Source organism: Mus musculus, chromosome 2 (assembly GCF_000001635.26).
Source record: "Mus musculus strain C57BL/6J chromosome 2, GRCm38.p6 C57BL/6J".
Classification (NCBI taxonomy): domain Eukaryota; kingdom Metazoa; phylum Chordata; class Mammalia; order Rodentia; family Muridae; genus Mus; species Mus musculus.
The window spans coordinates 25,932,375-25,948,710 of NC_000068.7; the positions used below are offsets into that span (position 1 = coordinate 25,932,375).

Genomic DNA, 16,336 nt, shown 5'->3' on the forward strand with positions numbered 1-16,336 from the left:
CAAGCATGGAATAGTTCCTTACAAGGAGGCCAAAGGCCCCCAAACATAGATAGAATCCTGCCATTGTCCTTGGCTGCATACTCTCACTAGACGGTAAGACCCTACTGCTGAAGATGCAGCATATTATGCTGGCTGCAGTCCTCCCTAGGCCACTGCACAGGGCTCACCAATACACACACTCTAAGCATTCACTGTGCGGATGTGGCCTCCCTCCCAGCACACATACTCACAGTTCCCAATTGTGAAGAGCATGTCAAACCCTAACTTTGACCCTCACTTTCTAACTGTCTCCAGACTCTTGAACTTGAAAGGCTACTAACATCTCTCATCTTTTCTTGTTCTCTCTCTCTCTCTTTTTTTGAGAGTCTTATACTATAGTCCAAGCTAGCTTCAATCTCATAGGAATCCTCCTGCCTCAGTCTCTTAAATGCTGACATTATAGGCATGAGCAGACACAAAGCAGCAAACCAGCAGACACAAACAGCCTCAAGGAAGTGACAACTGACACAGGAAAGACGAGTAGTTTTCCACCTGACCCAACTTTTCAGTTCTTGGTGACTCAGGTGCCCAAAGTGCCTCCAAGGCCCACCCTTCTAACTTCTGCCTTCAGCCATGGGCACTCACTAGCAGGACAGCAGAGTCACCTGCCTCTTTTCTGTCTCAAGTGCACTGCCATTTAAAAATATCTACTCTACTCTGGGGACAAAGTGGGTTGCTGGGTGGCACGGTACTTGTCTACTATATATGCATTAGGCTCTGTGTTCCACTGTCAGCACCAGAAAATAAAAACAGAAACAAGTCACATCTATAGCCACAGAAACAGTCTCCTCTCCCCCCAGGAATGTGGCCCACTGGACCAGGTCCTGGCCCTCGCATGGCCAGCACGCCATACCTACCATGAACGGCTGAAGAGGATACCTCTTATCTTCTATGTCTAGCTCTGAACCAAATGAAACCATTAACTGAATTAGTAATCCACCTTTCTGACAAAATCCTGTTCTTCTATGGGGTCTCCCATAACCCTACAGAGAATTCTGTGTTCATGCTTCAGGACACACACCCCTCTACTTGATAATTAGGAGAAAAAGACTCCATGGCTATTCAGTAACAGGGTAGCTTAAAATAACAGAAGAGAACATACCTCTGGCATTAACAGCAAAGGCTAACAGAATTTATTTTTATTCTATGTATAACCACCATAAAATTTGACACTTGCCTCCAATATTGAATTCTTGTGAGGCTCATTCACTTTTCCAGCCAGACAGCAGTGGGAGATGGCATTGTGAATAATTGGTTTGTTTGATTTGCTACTGGGCTCCTTAAAGAGTTTAGGACCTAAGAAAACCAGATCAAAAATTGCAAAATTATTAACAACAAGCCACAAATACACACAAAAGAGCAACACTTTTCTCAGAAACAAAATACAATTATGCATTTCTGAAAACAGACCATAAAGACCTCTTCTAATCTACTCAGAAGAATTTAAAAAAAAAAAAATTAAAGTACTTGTTGCTACTTTCTGACCTGAGTCTCTTTACTATACAAATTACAAACCCAGAAACCGGAAAGTGACCAGGATGTATGATCCTGCTTTATCTCTGCTCTCAAAAGAGTAAGGAGTTATTATTGCCCACGGGACAAATAGAGATAAGATCAGGGTCTCTGCTGTGTCCCTGCTGTGGACAGCCAGCAGTTAGAGATAGCTCTGACACTGAGTATATATTGAATTAAAAAAAAATAAAACAAAACATTTTAGGCCAAAATAAAGATATATTTTAAAGAGTGCTATCTATACCCAAGTGCCTCTGTGGGCAATATACCCTAAAGATGTTGTGTGGCTGTTACCTGTGTACTCAGCCACAGAGGCCAAAGAGGAAGCTGCTGATGCAGTCTCCCAGTCTCGGTCTGTGCTCCGACTGGGGTTGCGGCTCAGGATAGGTAAAGCTTCCAGTGATTCAACTCTGCAGGCAGAAAAAGACAGGGTGCTCAAGCTGCAGTTCTCCTACTTCTCCATGACAACCATACATTCAGGGCAAGATGCATGCCCACAGCTGCAACAGGCAGGGCCTTTATGTGAAGGTAGAAGATTTGGTGAGCCTTTGTCAACCACTGCCAGAGGGTGTCACCATGAGTGCAGGGAATGACTGACGCTGGCTCAGGTACAGAGGACCAAGTACAGGAGACTAACATCCACCAAGCAAGGGATGAGACCTAGGGAAGGAGGGGCTGAAATGGGGCTAATCTAAAAACCTATGCATGCCTCAGCTACTCTCTGACTCCTAGCAGGTTGGGGCTGTACATGCAGGGATGCTGGATCATGAACAGTAACTACCAAGGCCAAAGCCTGTGAAAACTGTGTAGAAGGTCACTCTCTCGGTGAACTGTCAGGGATGGAGTAGAATCTAGCTAGACAACCAACTCCCAAAACAAAACTAAAAGAAGCACCATTCAAGGCTGCCTAGGAGTCTTCCAGAGTCCAGGAGACAAAACCCCACTAGACATCAAGGAGGAATGAAAGCTCCTCTCCACAGACAGCATTCACAAGATGCCACTCAAATGAAGCCCCAGCTACCAGAAGTCAACACCATGTAGGAGCTCCCAGCTAAAGCTACATTAAGAATTCATTGATGCCACAACAGGTACCCACAGCACCTGTAAAATTACTTTGTAACACAAAGAGGGGGTTTTAATACCTGGTAGAAAATGAAAAATACCACTTTAAATGATCTGGTAGCCCGAAAGCATTGGTCCCTGCCAGACCCCATAGCCCAAGAAAGACATTCACACTTAAGGCTGTGCCAGATGACGGTTTGACAAGCAATGTACTGAGTTACTCACTGAAGTATGCAGGTAATGGGGCTAAGTGTCACCCACTTACTCCTATGCAACAAGAAGTGCACACTTTTGACAGGGAGGTCATGGAGAAAGAATGAGGGACGATGTCATAAAAGCCACTTAGCCCTGGTAGGGGTGGGCTGGGTTTTCTCCTAAACGTTGTGGATCTAGTTATAAAGTGTCTCTCGATCTGGAAGGCTCTCCTGCTCTGTACAAGCGCTGAGATACTTCATAGCTTCTTAGCCTCCTTACCGGTGAGAAGGTGTGCCCCCCGAATAAACACTCTCAGGTTCTGTTGTTGCTGCAGATGCCAAGGATAGGCTGGAGCCAGAGTGAGTTTGGCTCAAGTTATCTGCTGTAGGAACAAGAAATTGGCAAACTGTGAAGAAGTTTACCAGGCCCATCCCTGCCATCCTAACACACTGTGATGGAGCTTCCCTCTACAACCCCCAACAATTAATTCTCTGCCCAAACCCTGGCTGTCCCTTGCCATCTTGGAACATCACATTTGGTCTCAGCCCCTTAAGCCTGTTTAAGGGATGGCCCCTCCCCTGCACCCTCTCCCAGTGAGATAAAGCACTCAGCACTGAGCAGCAAGCATGGCACACGGCTGGGGCTGGGGCTGGGGCTGGGCACTTACGGGTAGAAGAGCACTTGGTGCCAGAGTCGCTGTAAGACTCTTCCCGGTGAACTGACTTTGGCCGAGGCTTTTTAGGCTTTGATTTAGGTTTGCCAAGTCCTTGCTCCTCCAAGGCCTGCTGCTGCTTCCTCCGTAAGTATTCCTGTTTAATGAGCTCTCGCCTTGCCTTCTCCTCCTCCTTCCGTAGTCGATCCTCTTCAGCCTTACGCCTAAGAACAAAATGGATTCATGAGACTGGGTCAGAGGTTCTCTTCCTAAGGACAAACGTACCAGACCCACTCTCTAAGATCCCTCTCTGTGGTTCTTTCTGTAGATTCCTGGGAACTATGGGAGTTTAAGGGGCAGGTTAGGACTGAATCACCTGGTAAACTCTCTGGACCACAGACATCGTATCCCCTGTGCTGCATGCGGCAGCCTCATCATTACAATGGGGAGTGAGCGCACAGGGAGTGAACGCATAGGGCTGATGTGAGCCTGGCATGAGAGCCACACGGATGTGTACTGTTGTGGCTAGTGAATGCCAACGTCCAACAGCAAGAACGAGGAGGGAGTCAAGAGCTGTGAGATGCTAGCCCCTGTGATGTACCAGCCTGGTCCTGTCTACCTCTACATCTAGGCTGCCCAACTGGACACAGACAAACGAAGGCTGCTGAGGAAGAGGTTACCGGGCTTCATCTCGCTTGAGCTCCACTTCTGCCTCCAGCTGCTGCTTGCGCGCACGAGCCTCTTCAGCCTTGCGCTGCTGTTTCAAAAGGAAGGCTGCCCGCTTCTTAGCAAGCTCATCTTCTGCTTTCTGTTCATCCTACAAAGCCCACATTACTTTGTAGTCAGTGGAAGTACAAAGGAACTCCTTACTATCCAACCTAGGCTTACCCTGATCAAGTATGGACTTTAACATACACTTAGAAAATCTGACTTCATTGTAGCTCGCCCTGGATATCCTAGAACTCTCTTTGCAGACCAACCTGGCCTTAGGTTCAGAGGTATGTTTACCTCTGCTTGCCAAAGGTATGCACCACCATGCCCAGTTCTGATTCTTTTTAATTAATAAGCTGTGACACAAATGGGAAAAAAAAAGTCCATGCCACCAAAACAGCCTATTAGATGACCTGCAACAAATTCAGTTTCCCTACAAAGCCACACATTTCTCCACATCTCAGCTAACACCATGTGACTACAATCATACCATACAAAGTATGACTGGGAATGAGGTGGCGGCTCAGCAGAGAAACCTCTGCCTGGAAAGCATAAGGACCCGAGTTCAGATCCCCAGAACTCACAAAAAGCTAGATAGGAAAGACAGCCTTGTGTAATCCCAGTATATGAAAAGTAGAGACAGGGAGTCCGTGGAACAAACTTGCTTGCCAGGCTAATTGAAATGATAAACTCCAGGTTCTACAGGACACCTTGCCTCCTATAGACTATAGAAGGTGGTCTATGGCCACATCACCCTGAACCCATCCGCTCTTGTCTAATACATAAGGTGGAGAGCAATAAAGTAAGACACCCATTGTCAGCCTCAGGCTTTTTACACACACACACACACACACACACACACACACACACACACACACACACACACACACTCACTCTACAAATGTCAATAAAACGTGCATCTTATAAGGCTGAGACTATAGCATGTGGTCAGGAGAAAACAGATATGATCAAGAAGAGAAACCCTAGAGGCCATACTTCTTATCATCTCTGCATGGCAGAGAAACAAAGGCATTTCAAAGCTTCTCTGCTGCCAGGTTTCCATACCAGGGGTTGGCAAATTGAAGCATACAGGCCAGGCCATATCTGGCTTGGATGTCTTTGTACAACGTTCAAATTCTGAGCACTTTTTACATTTTTCAGTGACCAAAAAGCCATCCAAAAATAAAGTATTCATGGCTCATTAAAAGTATCAGGTTCTAGGATGCACTGCCTGAGACTACATCTGATTGGGTATATCCTCAAAATGGAGGCTTCCGTAGCCCACAAAGTCAAACATGTTTCTTCTCCAGCTTGTTATGGAACCTGCTTAGAACAGAAGTTCGTGAGATAGCCTTACAACTAAGGCAATATGACTACACTTCAATACAATTCCAACTTACCTTGAAGAAGAAACCAACCCCAGGCTTCTGGTCACTATCTCCACCAAGCTCCACCGAGCTCTCATGGCCAACCACCTCTCCATCCTCATCAGGGGCCTTCAGGTCAGAGAGGTCTACCTCAATGAGGCTGGCCTTGCTCCTCAGCGGCTCTTCCACTGGAGTATGTTCTTTGCCTGTGATGGTAGAGGAGCTCAGCCCTGCCTCTTTCACACTTGTATCTAGACCCTCTTTAAAGTTCACCTGTTCTGATACAATGTTTGCATCTTTGCAAGAGGACAGAACAAATGTCCGATGGTTACTCTCATCATGGAGCCTATAACTGTCGAAGAGACACTTCTCAGGGAGTTCCCCGCCTGGGTCGGAGGGTGACCGTGGATGGGTACTTGGAGGTAAAGACCTTGACTGTGGGAGTGTCTCCACACTGGGTGTTGGGGTTTTGCTCCGAGAACAACCCTGCTGCCTGTCTTTTGGAACCTTCAGTTCAGCCGGCCTTCCTGAGCGGGAATTCCGGCCCTGGCCAAGCCGTGGTGGTTTGCGGTGGCCAGGCACGCCAGTTGGAGAGAGTGGCTCAACAAAGTGGACTGGGGCCTTTATTTTTTGGTCCTGGCAGTTATTTTTAGTGCCCGGTGTTGGCACTGTGGGGGACTTCATGAGAAGCTGCTCTTGCTGCTGGGAGATCTTCAGTATAGCCTGCTGCAATGTACTGATGGTCTCATTGAGCTTCTCAATGGACAGGTCACACTCGTTCACATCTACCTCACCAACACTATCCTCGAGGAGGGCCGTAGAAATCATTCTGTGCTTCTCTCCATCATGCAGAGCAGCTGGGTCCCTGGGCTTATGTAGCTGGACAAATGCCACATCCTGAGCGTCACTGAGATCTCTCTGCTCTTCTTTGACAAGGAACCCTTCAGTTTTACAAGTGCCATCATCCAAGTCCTCCCCATTGTGCTGTGTGAATTCCTTTGTGAAGTGTTCGGGTCTCAGTGGCTGTGGGGCACCATCAGCCTTCCCTTTCTTTACCACATGCAGAAAGGCTGCCTTGCCCAGCTTCAGACGCTGCCGTGCGGACAGCGCCTCCATCTTTTTCTTCTGGGCTTCAATAGCTCTGCGCTTTTCCTCCAGCTGCATGTGCAGCTGCACCAGCTCAGAAGCCAGCAGGCTGGCAGGGTCCTTGCTGTGCCTGCCTGGACTCTGCTCCCTCTTCTGGCGCCACGTTGTCAGAGGGGCTGGGCAGCTTTCAGATGCATCAGGGGTGGTCTTCTGGGAGCTGCTGGTGCTGGACTTGGTCTCACAGCTGTTGAGCCGCTGGAGCTTCCTTTCAGCAAAGCTGGTCATCTTTACACTTCCACTGGCCATGGACATGCTGCTGAGCTGAGAAGTGGTGCTCAGACACGGGCTTGAGCGGCCGCTGGCATCATCCTTGTCTTCATGTTCCTTCACTTTCATATCCTCCTGTAGTTTGGCTGACTCTTCCTCACCAGCATATCTGGGGATAACCACAGGGTGGTCCTCACCAATAAAATCCTGCTCTGTATCCTCTACGTCTACTACATCAGAGTCCGAGTCTTGCCTCAAAATGGTCCAGGGTTCTGAGTCGTGGGAGCTAGGACTTTGTGAACCAACGTACCACCTCCCCTCATCTTCCTCAGCCCTGCCTACATGGAGAAAGAAACCATCAGCAGCCTGCCCCTGAGGTAATGTATCAAATCTACCCAGGGCCAGAGGCTGTCCTTCCCCTGTAGCTTCTGCTGACTGTGGTCCTACCTCCGCAAGATCAATGCTCGCAGCAAATTCTGAACAAGGAATTGGGGTGAAAGTTCTGTTCAGGTCACGACTGCCATGGCCACCACTTACTTTCTTTCGTACCATAGGCTGGGAGCCCTCACTAGGCCTCTTGGCCATGATGGTCCTTGGCCTTCCTTCTCCACGCTCATCTTCCTTAGTGGTAATCTGCTTCTCTTTGGCTGGCCGGAGTACTGCTGGCATCAGGGGTTCTAAGTAAAAACTGTCAGGCTTACTCTCCAAAGTGTCTGCCTGTCTCTGGGGAGACCTGATACTTGCTACCAGGCCTGGGGCCTGAGGTGAGGTCCTGGGCATCTGTGGGGAAGGAGGAGACACATCTGTCCTGATGATGGCTACAAGCTCCTCGTCCTCATCCTCAATGTTGACATTGCTCAGGAGGCTTTTCCCATTGCTCTTTCCAGCGGAGGGATGGGGCTGGTTCTGTGGGGTCAGGTGGATAATGTTAGATGCCAAGCTATCTTTGCTGATAGAGCGAGCTAAGCTGACACTGTCACCAGAACTGGGATCCACATCACAACTTGCAGCATGATGGAGAGCAAATGATGTTGGCTGTGACACAGGCCTGAAACAAGAGGAGAAACCAACTCACTGCTCAGCAGCCTGAAGAAGAGCTCAAGATATGGAGAGAGAGCAGCAGTCTTACAGGAAGAAGCCTTATACAAACGCTTTAGGACAAAAGAGCCGCAGAGGCAACATTTAGTGAATGACTCAAAAACACTTTGCCCCAGCACTCCTTTATACACCCTTTAAAGTAACCAAGGCCCCGATGAGCCTTGATTATCTACATTTAGCACACTACAAATGACAGCTCAGATATTTTTTAAACCCTGAATAAAAATCACCACAGGAAACATGAAAAACAAAAGCGTCTATAGCACAGGAAGCACCTGTTGCTACTACAGACCCCTACTGCGAGGCCCTCACAGCTCCCTCTATTGCTGGGACACCATACATCATACAGTCGCTGTGCCAGCACATGCTGCCATTGCTGTGGTATCACTAGCTGCCAGCTCCCAGAAGCAGCGTGGTGAATCTTTAAGGGTCCCTGGAACACATCTGGAGAACTGCTGCTTAGTCTAATGAGCACCCAACAGAAACAGTTCAGTGACTCACCTGTTTTTTTTATCTGGCCATGCTCCTATTGCACCTCGTGGCTGACCATCAACCCGAGTTAAAGAATTCGACCTGTGCCGCTGATCTGTAGTTTGGAAGAAACATTCAGTGTTAAGTAACTAACTCTGTACCGTTGGAAGTTCTTTCAGTGTAACAGCCATTTCTCTGGGTAATAATAATCCTAACTCAGGACACTACTACACTCCAGTACTGTAACTTCCAGTAGCTGCAATACGTGAAGAGCAGTGCTACACACAGTAGCCAGTGCGGAATGTCTGCGACACCTGCCACTCTGTGCATGCAGCACACAACTTACCTGAGTTGAAATGACATTTACACCACAAGTTCTGAGCTATAGATCAATACAAATTAAAATTTATCCTGCTCTTCTTAACTAAAATGGGTACATTAGAATAAGGTCATTTAATTTTGAGGAATATTATTTTACTAACCATGAAAAGGAAAAGTAAAACATAAATAAAAATAAAAAAGGGAAAAGAATCATGGTCTCACCAGGGATTTCCTCTGTCTGTGACACTTTTTGCTGTTTCTGTCTCAGTGGCAACAAAGGATGGGACGGACTAAATGTGGAAGCTCCTTTCCCACTAAATAAAAATAATTCAGAAAAAAATAATGAGTTTAACAAACTTCAAGTTCAAAAGCAAAGGCAAAGGATAGTGAGACGGCTCAGCAGAGAAGAACACTGGCTGCCAAACCTGACAGCATAGGTCCCACGTGGCAGAAGGAGAGAGCTCATTCCTGAAAGTTGTCTTCTAACTTCCACATAGGCACTGTGGTACAGTAACCATAAATACACACACACACACACACACACACACACACACACACAACCTGTCAATCAATGTAAAAGTAATAAAACAAAGGCATATAACTGAAAGAGACTATTAAAAACTTGTATCAAGCTGAGAGCAGTCAGCAGGTTTCTCTGGGTTAAAGTCTTTCCATAAAACTGAACCAAAAGAAAACCAATAAAGTTTTGAATTTGAGATAAAAATCCCCAAATTGGAACTGAGCTCAGTTGGTAAAGTGTTTGCTATGCAAATATAAGGTGGGCCTGAGTTGCCAGCACCCAGATTAAAAAGCCAGACAGAGCAATCAATACATATCTGCAGCCACTGTACTGGCAAAGACTGCTGACTAGCCAAATCAGTGAGCTCTGGGCTCAATGAGAGACCTTACTTATCTCAAAATATAAGATGGAGTATGATCAAGGAAGACATCCAACATCAACCTCTGTCCCCCCAACCCCCACACACAGGCGCATACATGTGTACAAACACACCAACACTCACAAATCCCAAAGCTTCGAACACAAATCATACAACTTCTGGTTGCAGTATATGGCACAAAGTCCCAAGTGACTACCACAAAGGGGACCAGCTGGGTAAGAACAATGCATGATATATATGTATGAAAATGTCACACTCATAAACCAGGCGGTAGTGGTGCATACCTTTAATCCCAGCACTTGGGAGGCAGAAGCAGATGGATCTCTGAGTTCAAGTCCAGCCTGGTCTACATAGCAAGTTCTAGGCCATCTGAGGCTATATAGTAATACCCTGTCTCAAAAACACAAAAATAAAAAAAATTTAAAAGGCCACAAAGATGGTACCACTATATCAAACTGACTGAAAATGTTGAGAGTAACTTGAAAATGGATAAGCAGGGCACTCCCACAAAGCTGGGAGAGAACACTCACATATTTTAAAGAACAATATGGAAACAGCTACCAAAAAATCTACAATTATTCACACCTTTTGACTTCTTTGATTACAGCTTGAGTAAGAGGACTCAAGGCTCTGGCCATAAGGACACCCACTTTATATGAGACCAGCGGGTGTGGCGAAGGCACAGACCAGGTGAGCACTGTTCAGTGCAGCTACGTTAGCCTGACACCCAACCATGGGGACTGGCACTAGCTTCCCATCAGGAAGAGCACACTCACACTGGAGGGCAGCTATTTTGCTATTTTACTTTGGGGAAGAAGTTGACCAATGGACAGTAATAAAGTCTGGGCAGGAATCACAGGGGCACTCAACACCCTGGACTGCAACTACTAAGGTTAACCCCAAAGGAATAAAGACAGGTGGCAGTCCCTCTGGGGAAGAGGGGACATTAGGAAGAGAGGGAGACAAAACTGAACAGAGGGGTAGAAGGAAATCCAGAAGCCCAGCAGAAGGCAAGGAAAAAGAAAGTGGTTTATAACCTATAGTCACCCACGGCACCAAGGACCAGAGAATTCAAACAGAATAGAGTCAGAAATGCAACAGTGCCAAGCTATTCAGGGGAGAATTTGATGAATGAGAAAATCTTCACAGTCACTATTAGGTAGAAAAAGTCACTGAGCCAGTTAGAGCACATGTGATGCCAATGCTGCCTCAACCAAGTTCCATGAGCTAGAGAGAGGGAGAGGGGGAGGGAGAGAGAGCATGCTCGTGTATGTACACACACACACACACACACACACACACACAGCATGTACTGGATCTGACCATAAAGACCCAGCACAAGGGCTGGATGTAAGGACTGCCAGCAAGAATGCCCAGGTACCCACATAAGGCACATGTGGCTATATAGCTCTGCCCTTGTGATGCTGTCACTCCTCAGCCACCGTCTGTCTGTACCCATGGGCTCTGAGCCACACACAGCTTTCCACTCTGCTCCAAGGACCAGATCCTGTCAGTGGATCTCAGCCCTTAAATATTCCCAGGGCCACCTGACAGGTTTTTTGGGCCCCTGAACACTCTCCTCCTGGACCGACCCTCTAGCATCTTTAGTGTCAACATGAGAAAGTTGAGGTCCTTTCCAACTTGTGTCTAACTAGCCATACAGCTGCATGTGCTATTCAAAAATCACTTCTGAGTATCGTTTTAACCTTAAATCTCAACTCAATCTCCACATTCTAAAACTATGTTTCTGTTTTAAAATATTCTCTCAGGAGAACACACACAGGCCTCCTCCCACAGAGGCTCACACTCTCTCCCAGGAGAGCTCTTTCATCTCACCCTCAGCCCACTGACAAGGTTGTAGCCAATCAACCAGATCTAGCCAGCTGATAATGATAAAAATCCATTCTCAAAACCCACTCTCCAGCAGCTCCATTCACTATGTCATCATCCACTGCTCACTGAAGGCAATGAAGCAGCACTGCTTACAGCTGAGCAGCCTTCATCCCTAAAGGCGATCAGATGACATTTCACAGCCAATTCCAACTGTTCTTCAGTTTCCTCCTCATTACATCATCTGTGAGACTGTAATTCACTGTGAAGAGATACGGGAGAAATCTCTTTTCTCTTCTACAATTTGATGTATTAATTAAGAATGAAACTTGTTAATTGCAACTAAGGCTTACAGACTCCTGGCCTCTGAAGAGGAGACTGAGTGCTCCAGGAACAGGCAGGAGGACAGACAGCGAGCAACAGGAGCTACTCGGGTACTCTCTGCATTACTTACTTAAGAGAGTTTCCATTCTCAGGCTATCATGTAAAAGGAAAGAAGATGGTAAACTGGCCACAAAAGTGGAATGACTGACAGACTTACAGACACTCAGGTTCTTCCGAGTGGAGGTGGTACCGATGACTGCCTTCAGCAAGAGGCTGGGTGGATGGTGGCTGGTCAGCGGGGCTCATGGCAGCAGGGCTACCCAGGAAGCTGCGTTTGGTTGCATTGGAGATAGGGACAGGAGGCCGGCTGCTCTTCTGCTGTAACACTGTTTTAGCTACAGAAATAGCAAATTTATATAAATGTCTATTATTTATAGTTATAATGTCAGCAAGAAACAGAGAGCCTATAGCCTTTAGAACCATGGAAACACAGTTCAACTTTTATTTGAAACCAAACTTCTCAAAATTAGTTTAACAGGTGAGGCTCTAGGCTGACTTACAAATACAAAATTTAAAAACAATACAGACCAGAAAACAGACAAAAAAGGCAAGCCTGGACTTCAGGTCTGCCCAAGCACTGACACACACACCACCTTGGCCTTCACAGACAGATGGGCTGACTCAACCTTCGAGCTCTCAAGAAAATGGCTATGACCACCCAGTTGTTACTCACCATCCTTCAGCTCTTGAATATCTCGGGGCTGAACAAAATCTGGTTTGACGTTCTCAAACCACCAGAAGAGCTCAGCGATAAAAACCATAACGTTCGGCTAAAACAAAACACACAACAACCCCGGCACAGTAAGTACCTGCTCAAAGCCAGCTGGCTCTAAGTGCGTGTCTGTCTGTCTGGTGGCAGGCTTACCTTCAGCACTAGGGGGGCATACAGCATATCCTCCAGCGTGAGATAGAAACACTTGTTCAGATGCTCGTTGGAAAACTCCCTCAGAAGGCGGATGTTATAGAGGCTGTCAGCCATTGATGGCACCTCCTTCAGACAGATATCTGGTAGATACAGACAGGAAACTGTTATGGCACGCGTAGTGTGCTCACACCGGTGTGTGTAGACACACAAAACTGAAATTCTATGTAAAAGGGTTGGTGATAAAGGAAGCAAGGTGAAGAGAGTTTAAAAGACAGTAAGTTTCATAGGTGACACTAAAAGGAAAAAGAAAATATGTAAAGTACTCTGTATTCACAACATAGATCATTTGAGAGTTCAAGGCTGAAGTCCTAAAGTGAACAGAGGGGCTGAACTAGAATTTAGTAGCATAGCACTTGCCTAACATGTGCAAGGCACAAGAGCAGGCAAAGATGAGCAAAATGAGAAATCTCAGTGTTCTGGGTCCTCAGTGCTCAATGGGTAAAGGCTCTGGCCCTGCAAGCTCAACAACCTAAATTCAATCTCCAGGACTCACATAAAGGTGGGAAGAAACAGCCAGGTGACGGTGGTGCACACCTTTAATCCCAAGGGGAAAAGGCAGGCAGATCTCTGAGGAGTTCCAGGCCAGCCTAGTCTACTGAGCAAGTTCCAGGACAGTCAGGTATAAAACCCTGTCTCAAAAAAAAAAAAAAAAAAAGTAGGAGAAAACCATTTCCAAAAAGATAACCTTTCACATCCACATCTGTGGCTACACCCACATACATACAACATGCATGCACACACAATACTATTAAAATAAATGTATGGAAATGTTTGCATTTTCTTCCACAAGCAGAGACATATTTGCAAATGGCAGGAGATAGGATATGCACAAAATTATAATTGTCAAGCAATGTCTCTAATCCTCCAAATCAAGAAACTACACTGATCGAAAAACCAAAAAAAAAAAAAAAAAAAAAAAAAAACTACCCCAAAACAAAAAGAGAAAGAGAGAAAGGGAGAGAGAGAGACAGAGAGAGAGAAAGAGAGAAAGAGAGAAAGAGAGAGAGAAAGAGAGAAAGAGAGAAAGAGAGAGAGAGAGAGAGAAAGAGAAAGAGAAAGAGAAAGAGAAAGAGAAAGAGAAAGAGAAAGAGAAAGAGAAAGAGAAAGAGAAAGAGAAAGAGAGAAAGAGAGAAAACTACACCAAGTACAAGCCTCCTCTATGAGAGGTGAGGCTCTTCCCAACCTCTCAGGTAAGAAAATTCAGGAGGGCAGATGCTCCATTGGAAAATGTGGTACAGGCAGTAAATAAGGACCCCTGAAAAGGGGCCTCCGGGGTTTGTCCAGATGCCAGTAAACAGCAAATGTAAGATCATGAGACAGATGCACCAAGGCTTTGCCTCTGAATGTTCCACCTTTAAAAACGAGAAGCCAAGAGGGTGGTGTACACATTTAATCCCAGCACTCCAGAGGTAGAGGCTGGTAGATCTTTGAGTTCAAGGCCAGTCTGGTCTCCAGAGTGAGTTCCAGAACAGCTAGATCTTGTTACACAGAGAATCCTTGTCTCGAAAAACCAAAAAGAAAACAGGAGGGAGGCAGGCTATCTCTCTAGCATGCTCGAGTACCAAAATAAGAGGGGGAGGGTTTGAGGGGATTATTTTTCAAAGATCTCAATTGCTATTTCCAGTCTAGGTCATCAGTCCAGGAGCAGGTGTGCCCATGTCACAGGAGGTAGTGTCTGTCATCTGACCATGGAGCGCTGTTTGCCACCACTCCTGACTGCCCAGTCCTCCCTTGCCCTCTATGGTATGGGTATGTGACCCCTCAATGCACAGCTCTGACTGACCATCTCTTTTTCCGTGGTTTGTGTATTCCTGCTCTATTGATTGCCCTGAGCCAATGCCACAGTTTCAGCCAGTGTAAAGCTAAACAAAATGTTACACTTGTAGAACAAGGGCCCCATGTTCTATTCTAAATAAATAAATAAATAAACAAACAAACAAATAAATGCAGCTAAAATCTGTGAGAACTAAGTACCAAGTACAAGTCTCTGAGATAGATGGAACCAGACACAAGCTACCAGGTGATAAGATTATAATGTGAGTTCAGTCTGTCAATCAACAAACATGCTGGCAGGAAGAGGACAAAGCTACCCCTGCACAATGCCAGCTAGGAAACAACAAACAGGAACGAGGAGGGACACTCAGTGGTGAAAATCAGATGAGGAAGCAGATGATAACCGAAGATCCAAAGTCCAAAGGTCTCCCTAGGAGTCAGTTCATCAGTAAAAATCACCTTTCTCAAGTGGTCTTAAGCGGCCAGCACACAGCGTTTTGACCAAGAGCACAGTAGACACAGATACTGGTGTGCAGTATAGCCTGAGGCAGACAAATCATAAGGAAACAGTAAGCCAACTAACCACCAAGCAAGGGACAACAGACCAACTCCATAGCCTAAACACCATGAATGGCAAAGGCTAGGTGGACACTATGGCTTTAGGGAGACTGCAAGCCCCAACAACTACAAACGGTGAGTAGGGGTGAAAAGACATCCCTGGACCTCCCCTGAGCGTACACTGCGTATAGCAGTGCTGCCAGGAAAGCCTTTGGTCCCTGAGCTACTCCAAAGACAAAAGTGAGAAAGGATTGCCCTGGGAAGGCTAGACTTTAAAAAACAAATTCTTGGAGCTGTTATATATTAAATTTATACCAAAGTAAAATGTTGTAATTTTGCCCTTATATTGCCTTATCAATCTTGGTAAAAGCGAAAGTATTTACTGGACTGGCAATATATTTACAAGAAATGATGATTTTAGTGATTCTGACTCCACATCTGAGAATGTGAAGCCTCTTCCAAGAACTACAGGGATGTTTAGGACTTTTTTTCTTGCAGTTTTTAACTTTTTATATATTCACATTTTCTTCTCACACCCCGTTTTACTGACTGGGTTACCTGGCTCTCCCCAAGCTGCGGTCCACATGAGACTCATGTACTGCATAGTGGGCTAGCACCACCAGGGGTCCTCCTCTTTGAGAGTTTGGTAAATGCTCCAGCACAAAGTTCCCACAGGAAGTCAGCCCAGGAGGATGCACTTCCTGATGCCTGAGTCCATCTGTCTTGTACTTATGGGTCTCCGGCTCTCTCATTCCTTTTTCTCCAACACAGAACTATCTGTGTCATATAACAAGTGAAATAAACAACACAAAATACTCTCCATATTTTTACTTGGTTTCTACTAGACCTCCATTTATGCCATTTTGTTTTCTGCTTTTTTTCCCCACCTAGACAGGGTTTCTGTGTTAACGGAGCCCTGGCTGTCCTGGACTTACTCTCTGTAGTAGATCTGACTGCTTCTATCTCCTGAGAGCTGGGATCAAAGACATGGGTCACCACCACACCTTGCCTGTTTTCTGCATTCTCTATTTTGCTCTCTTTTATTGTCTGATCGATCCAAACATGTATCTGTTTAATGAATCCATCAAAACAAAAACAAAAACAAAAACCAGCTTCTAACTTTACATGGTTTCTCTGCAAAATGTCTAACTGTTTTATTACTTTCCTACTAAATATACTTTTTACT

At 45.9% G+C, this 16,336-nt stretch overlaps 1 protein-coding gene across 10 annotated transcripts in view; it reads right to left on the reverse strand.

Annotated features, from left to right (window-relative positions):
* Positions 1 to 16,336, reverse strand: part of Camsap1 (calmodulin regulated spectrin-associated protein 1) — a 56,725-nt gene that overhangs the window by 5,537 nt on the left and 34,852 nt on the right. For 6 of the 10 annotated variants that reach the window (NM_001372499.1, XM_006497898.3, XM_006497900.4 and 3 more), the window contains 11 exons: positions 12,760 to 12,899; positions 12,568 to 12,664; positions 12,052 to 12,229; positions 9,004 to 9,095; positions 8,491 to 8,575; positions 5,572 to 7,939; positions 4,141 to 4,277; positions 3,476 to 3,684; positions 3,088 to 3,190; positions 1,846 to 1,961; positions 1,217 to 1,335 (listed from right to left, as the gene is read on the reverse strand). In NM_001372499.1, the coding sequence (NP_001359428.1) occupies positions 1,217 to 1,335; positions 1,846 to 1,961; positions 3,088 to 3,190; positions 3,476 to 3,684; positions 4,141 to 4,277; positions 5,572 to 7,939; positions 8,491 to 8,575; positions 9,004 to 9,095; positions 12,052 to 12,229; positions 12,568 to 12,664; positions 12,760 to 12,899 (3,644 nt within the window). Of the gene's footprint in view, positions 1 to 1,216; positions 1,336 to 1,845; positions 1,962 to 3,087; positions 3,191 to 3,475; positions 3,685 to 4,140; positions 4,278 to 5,571; positions 7,940 to 8,490; positions 8,576 to 9,003; positions 9,096 to 12,051; positions 12,230 to 12,567; positions 12,665 to 12,759; positions 12,900 to 13,312; positions 13,440 to 16,336 lie in introns of those variants that run through there. The other 4 variants (NM_001276359.1, NM_001276361.1, NM_001276360.1 and 1 more) reach the window with 2 other exon arrangements.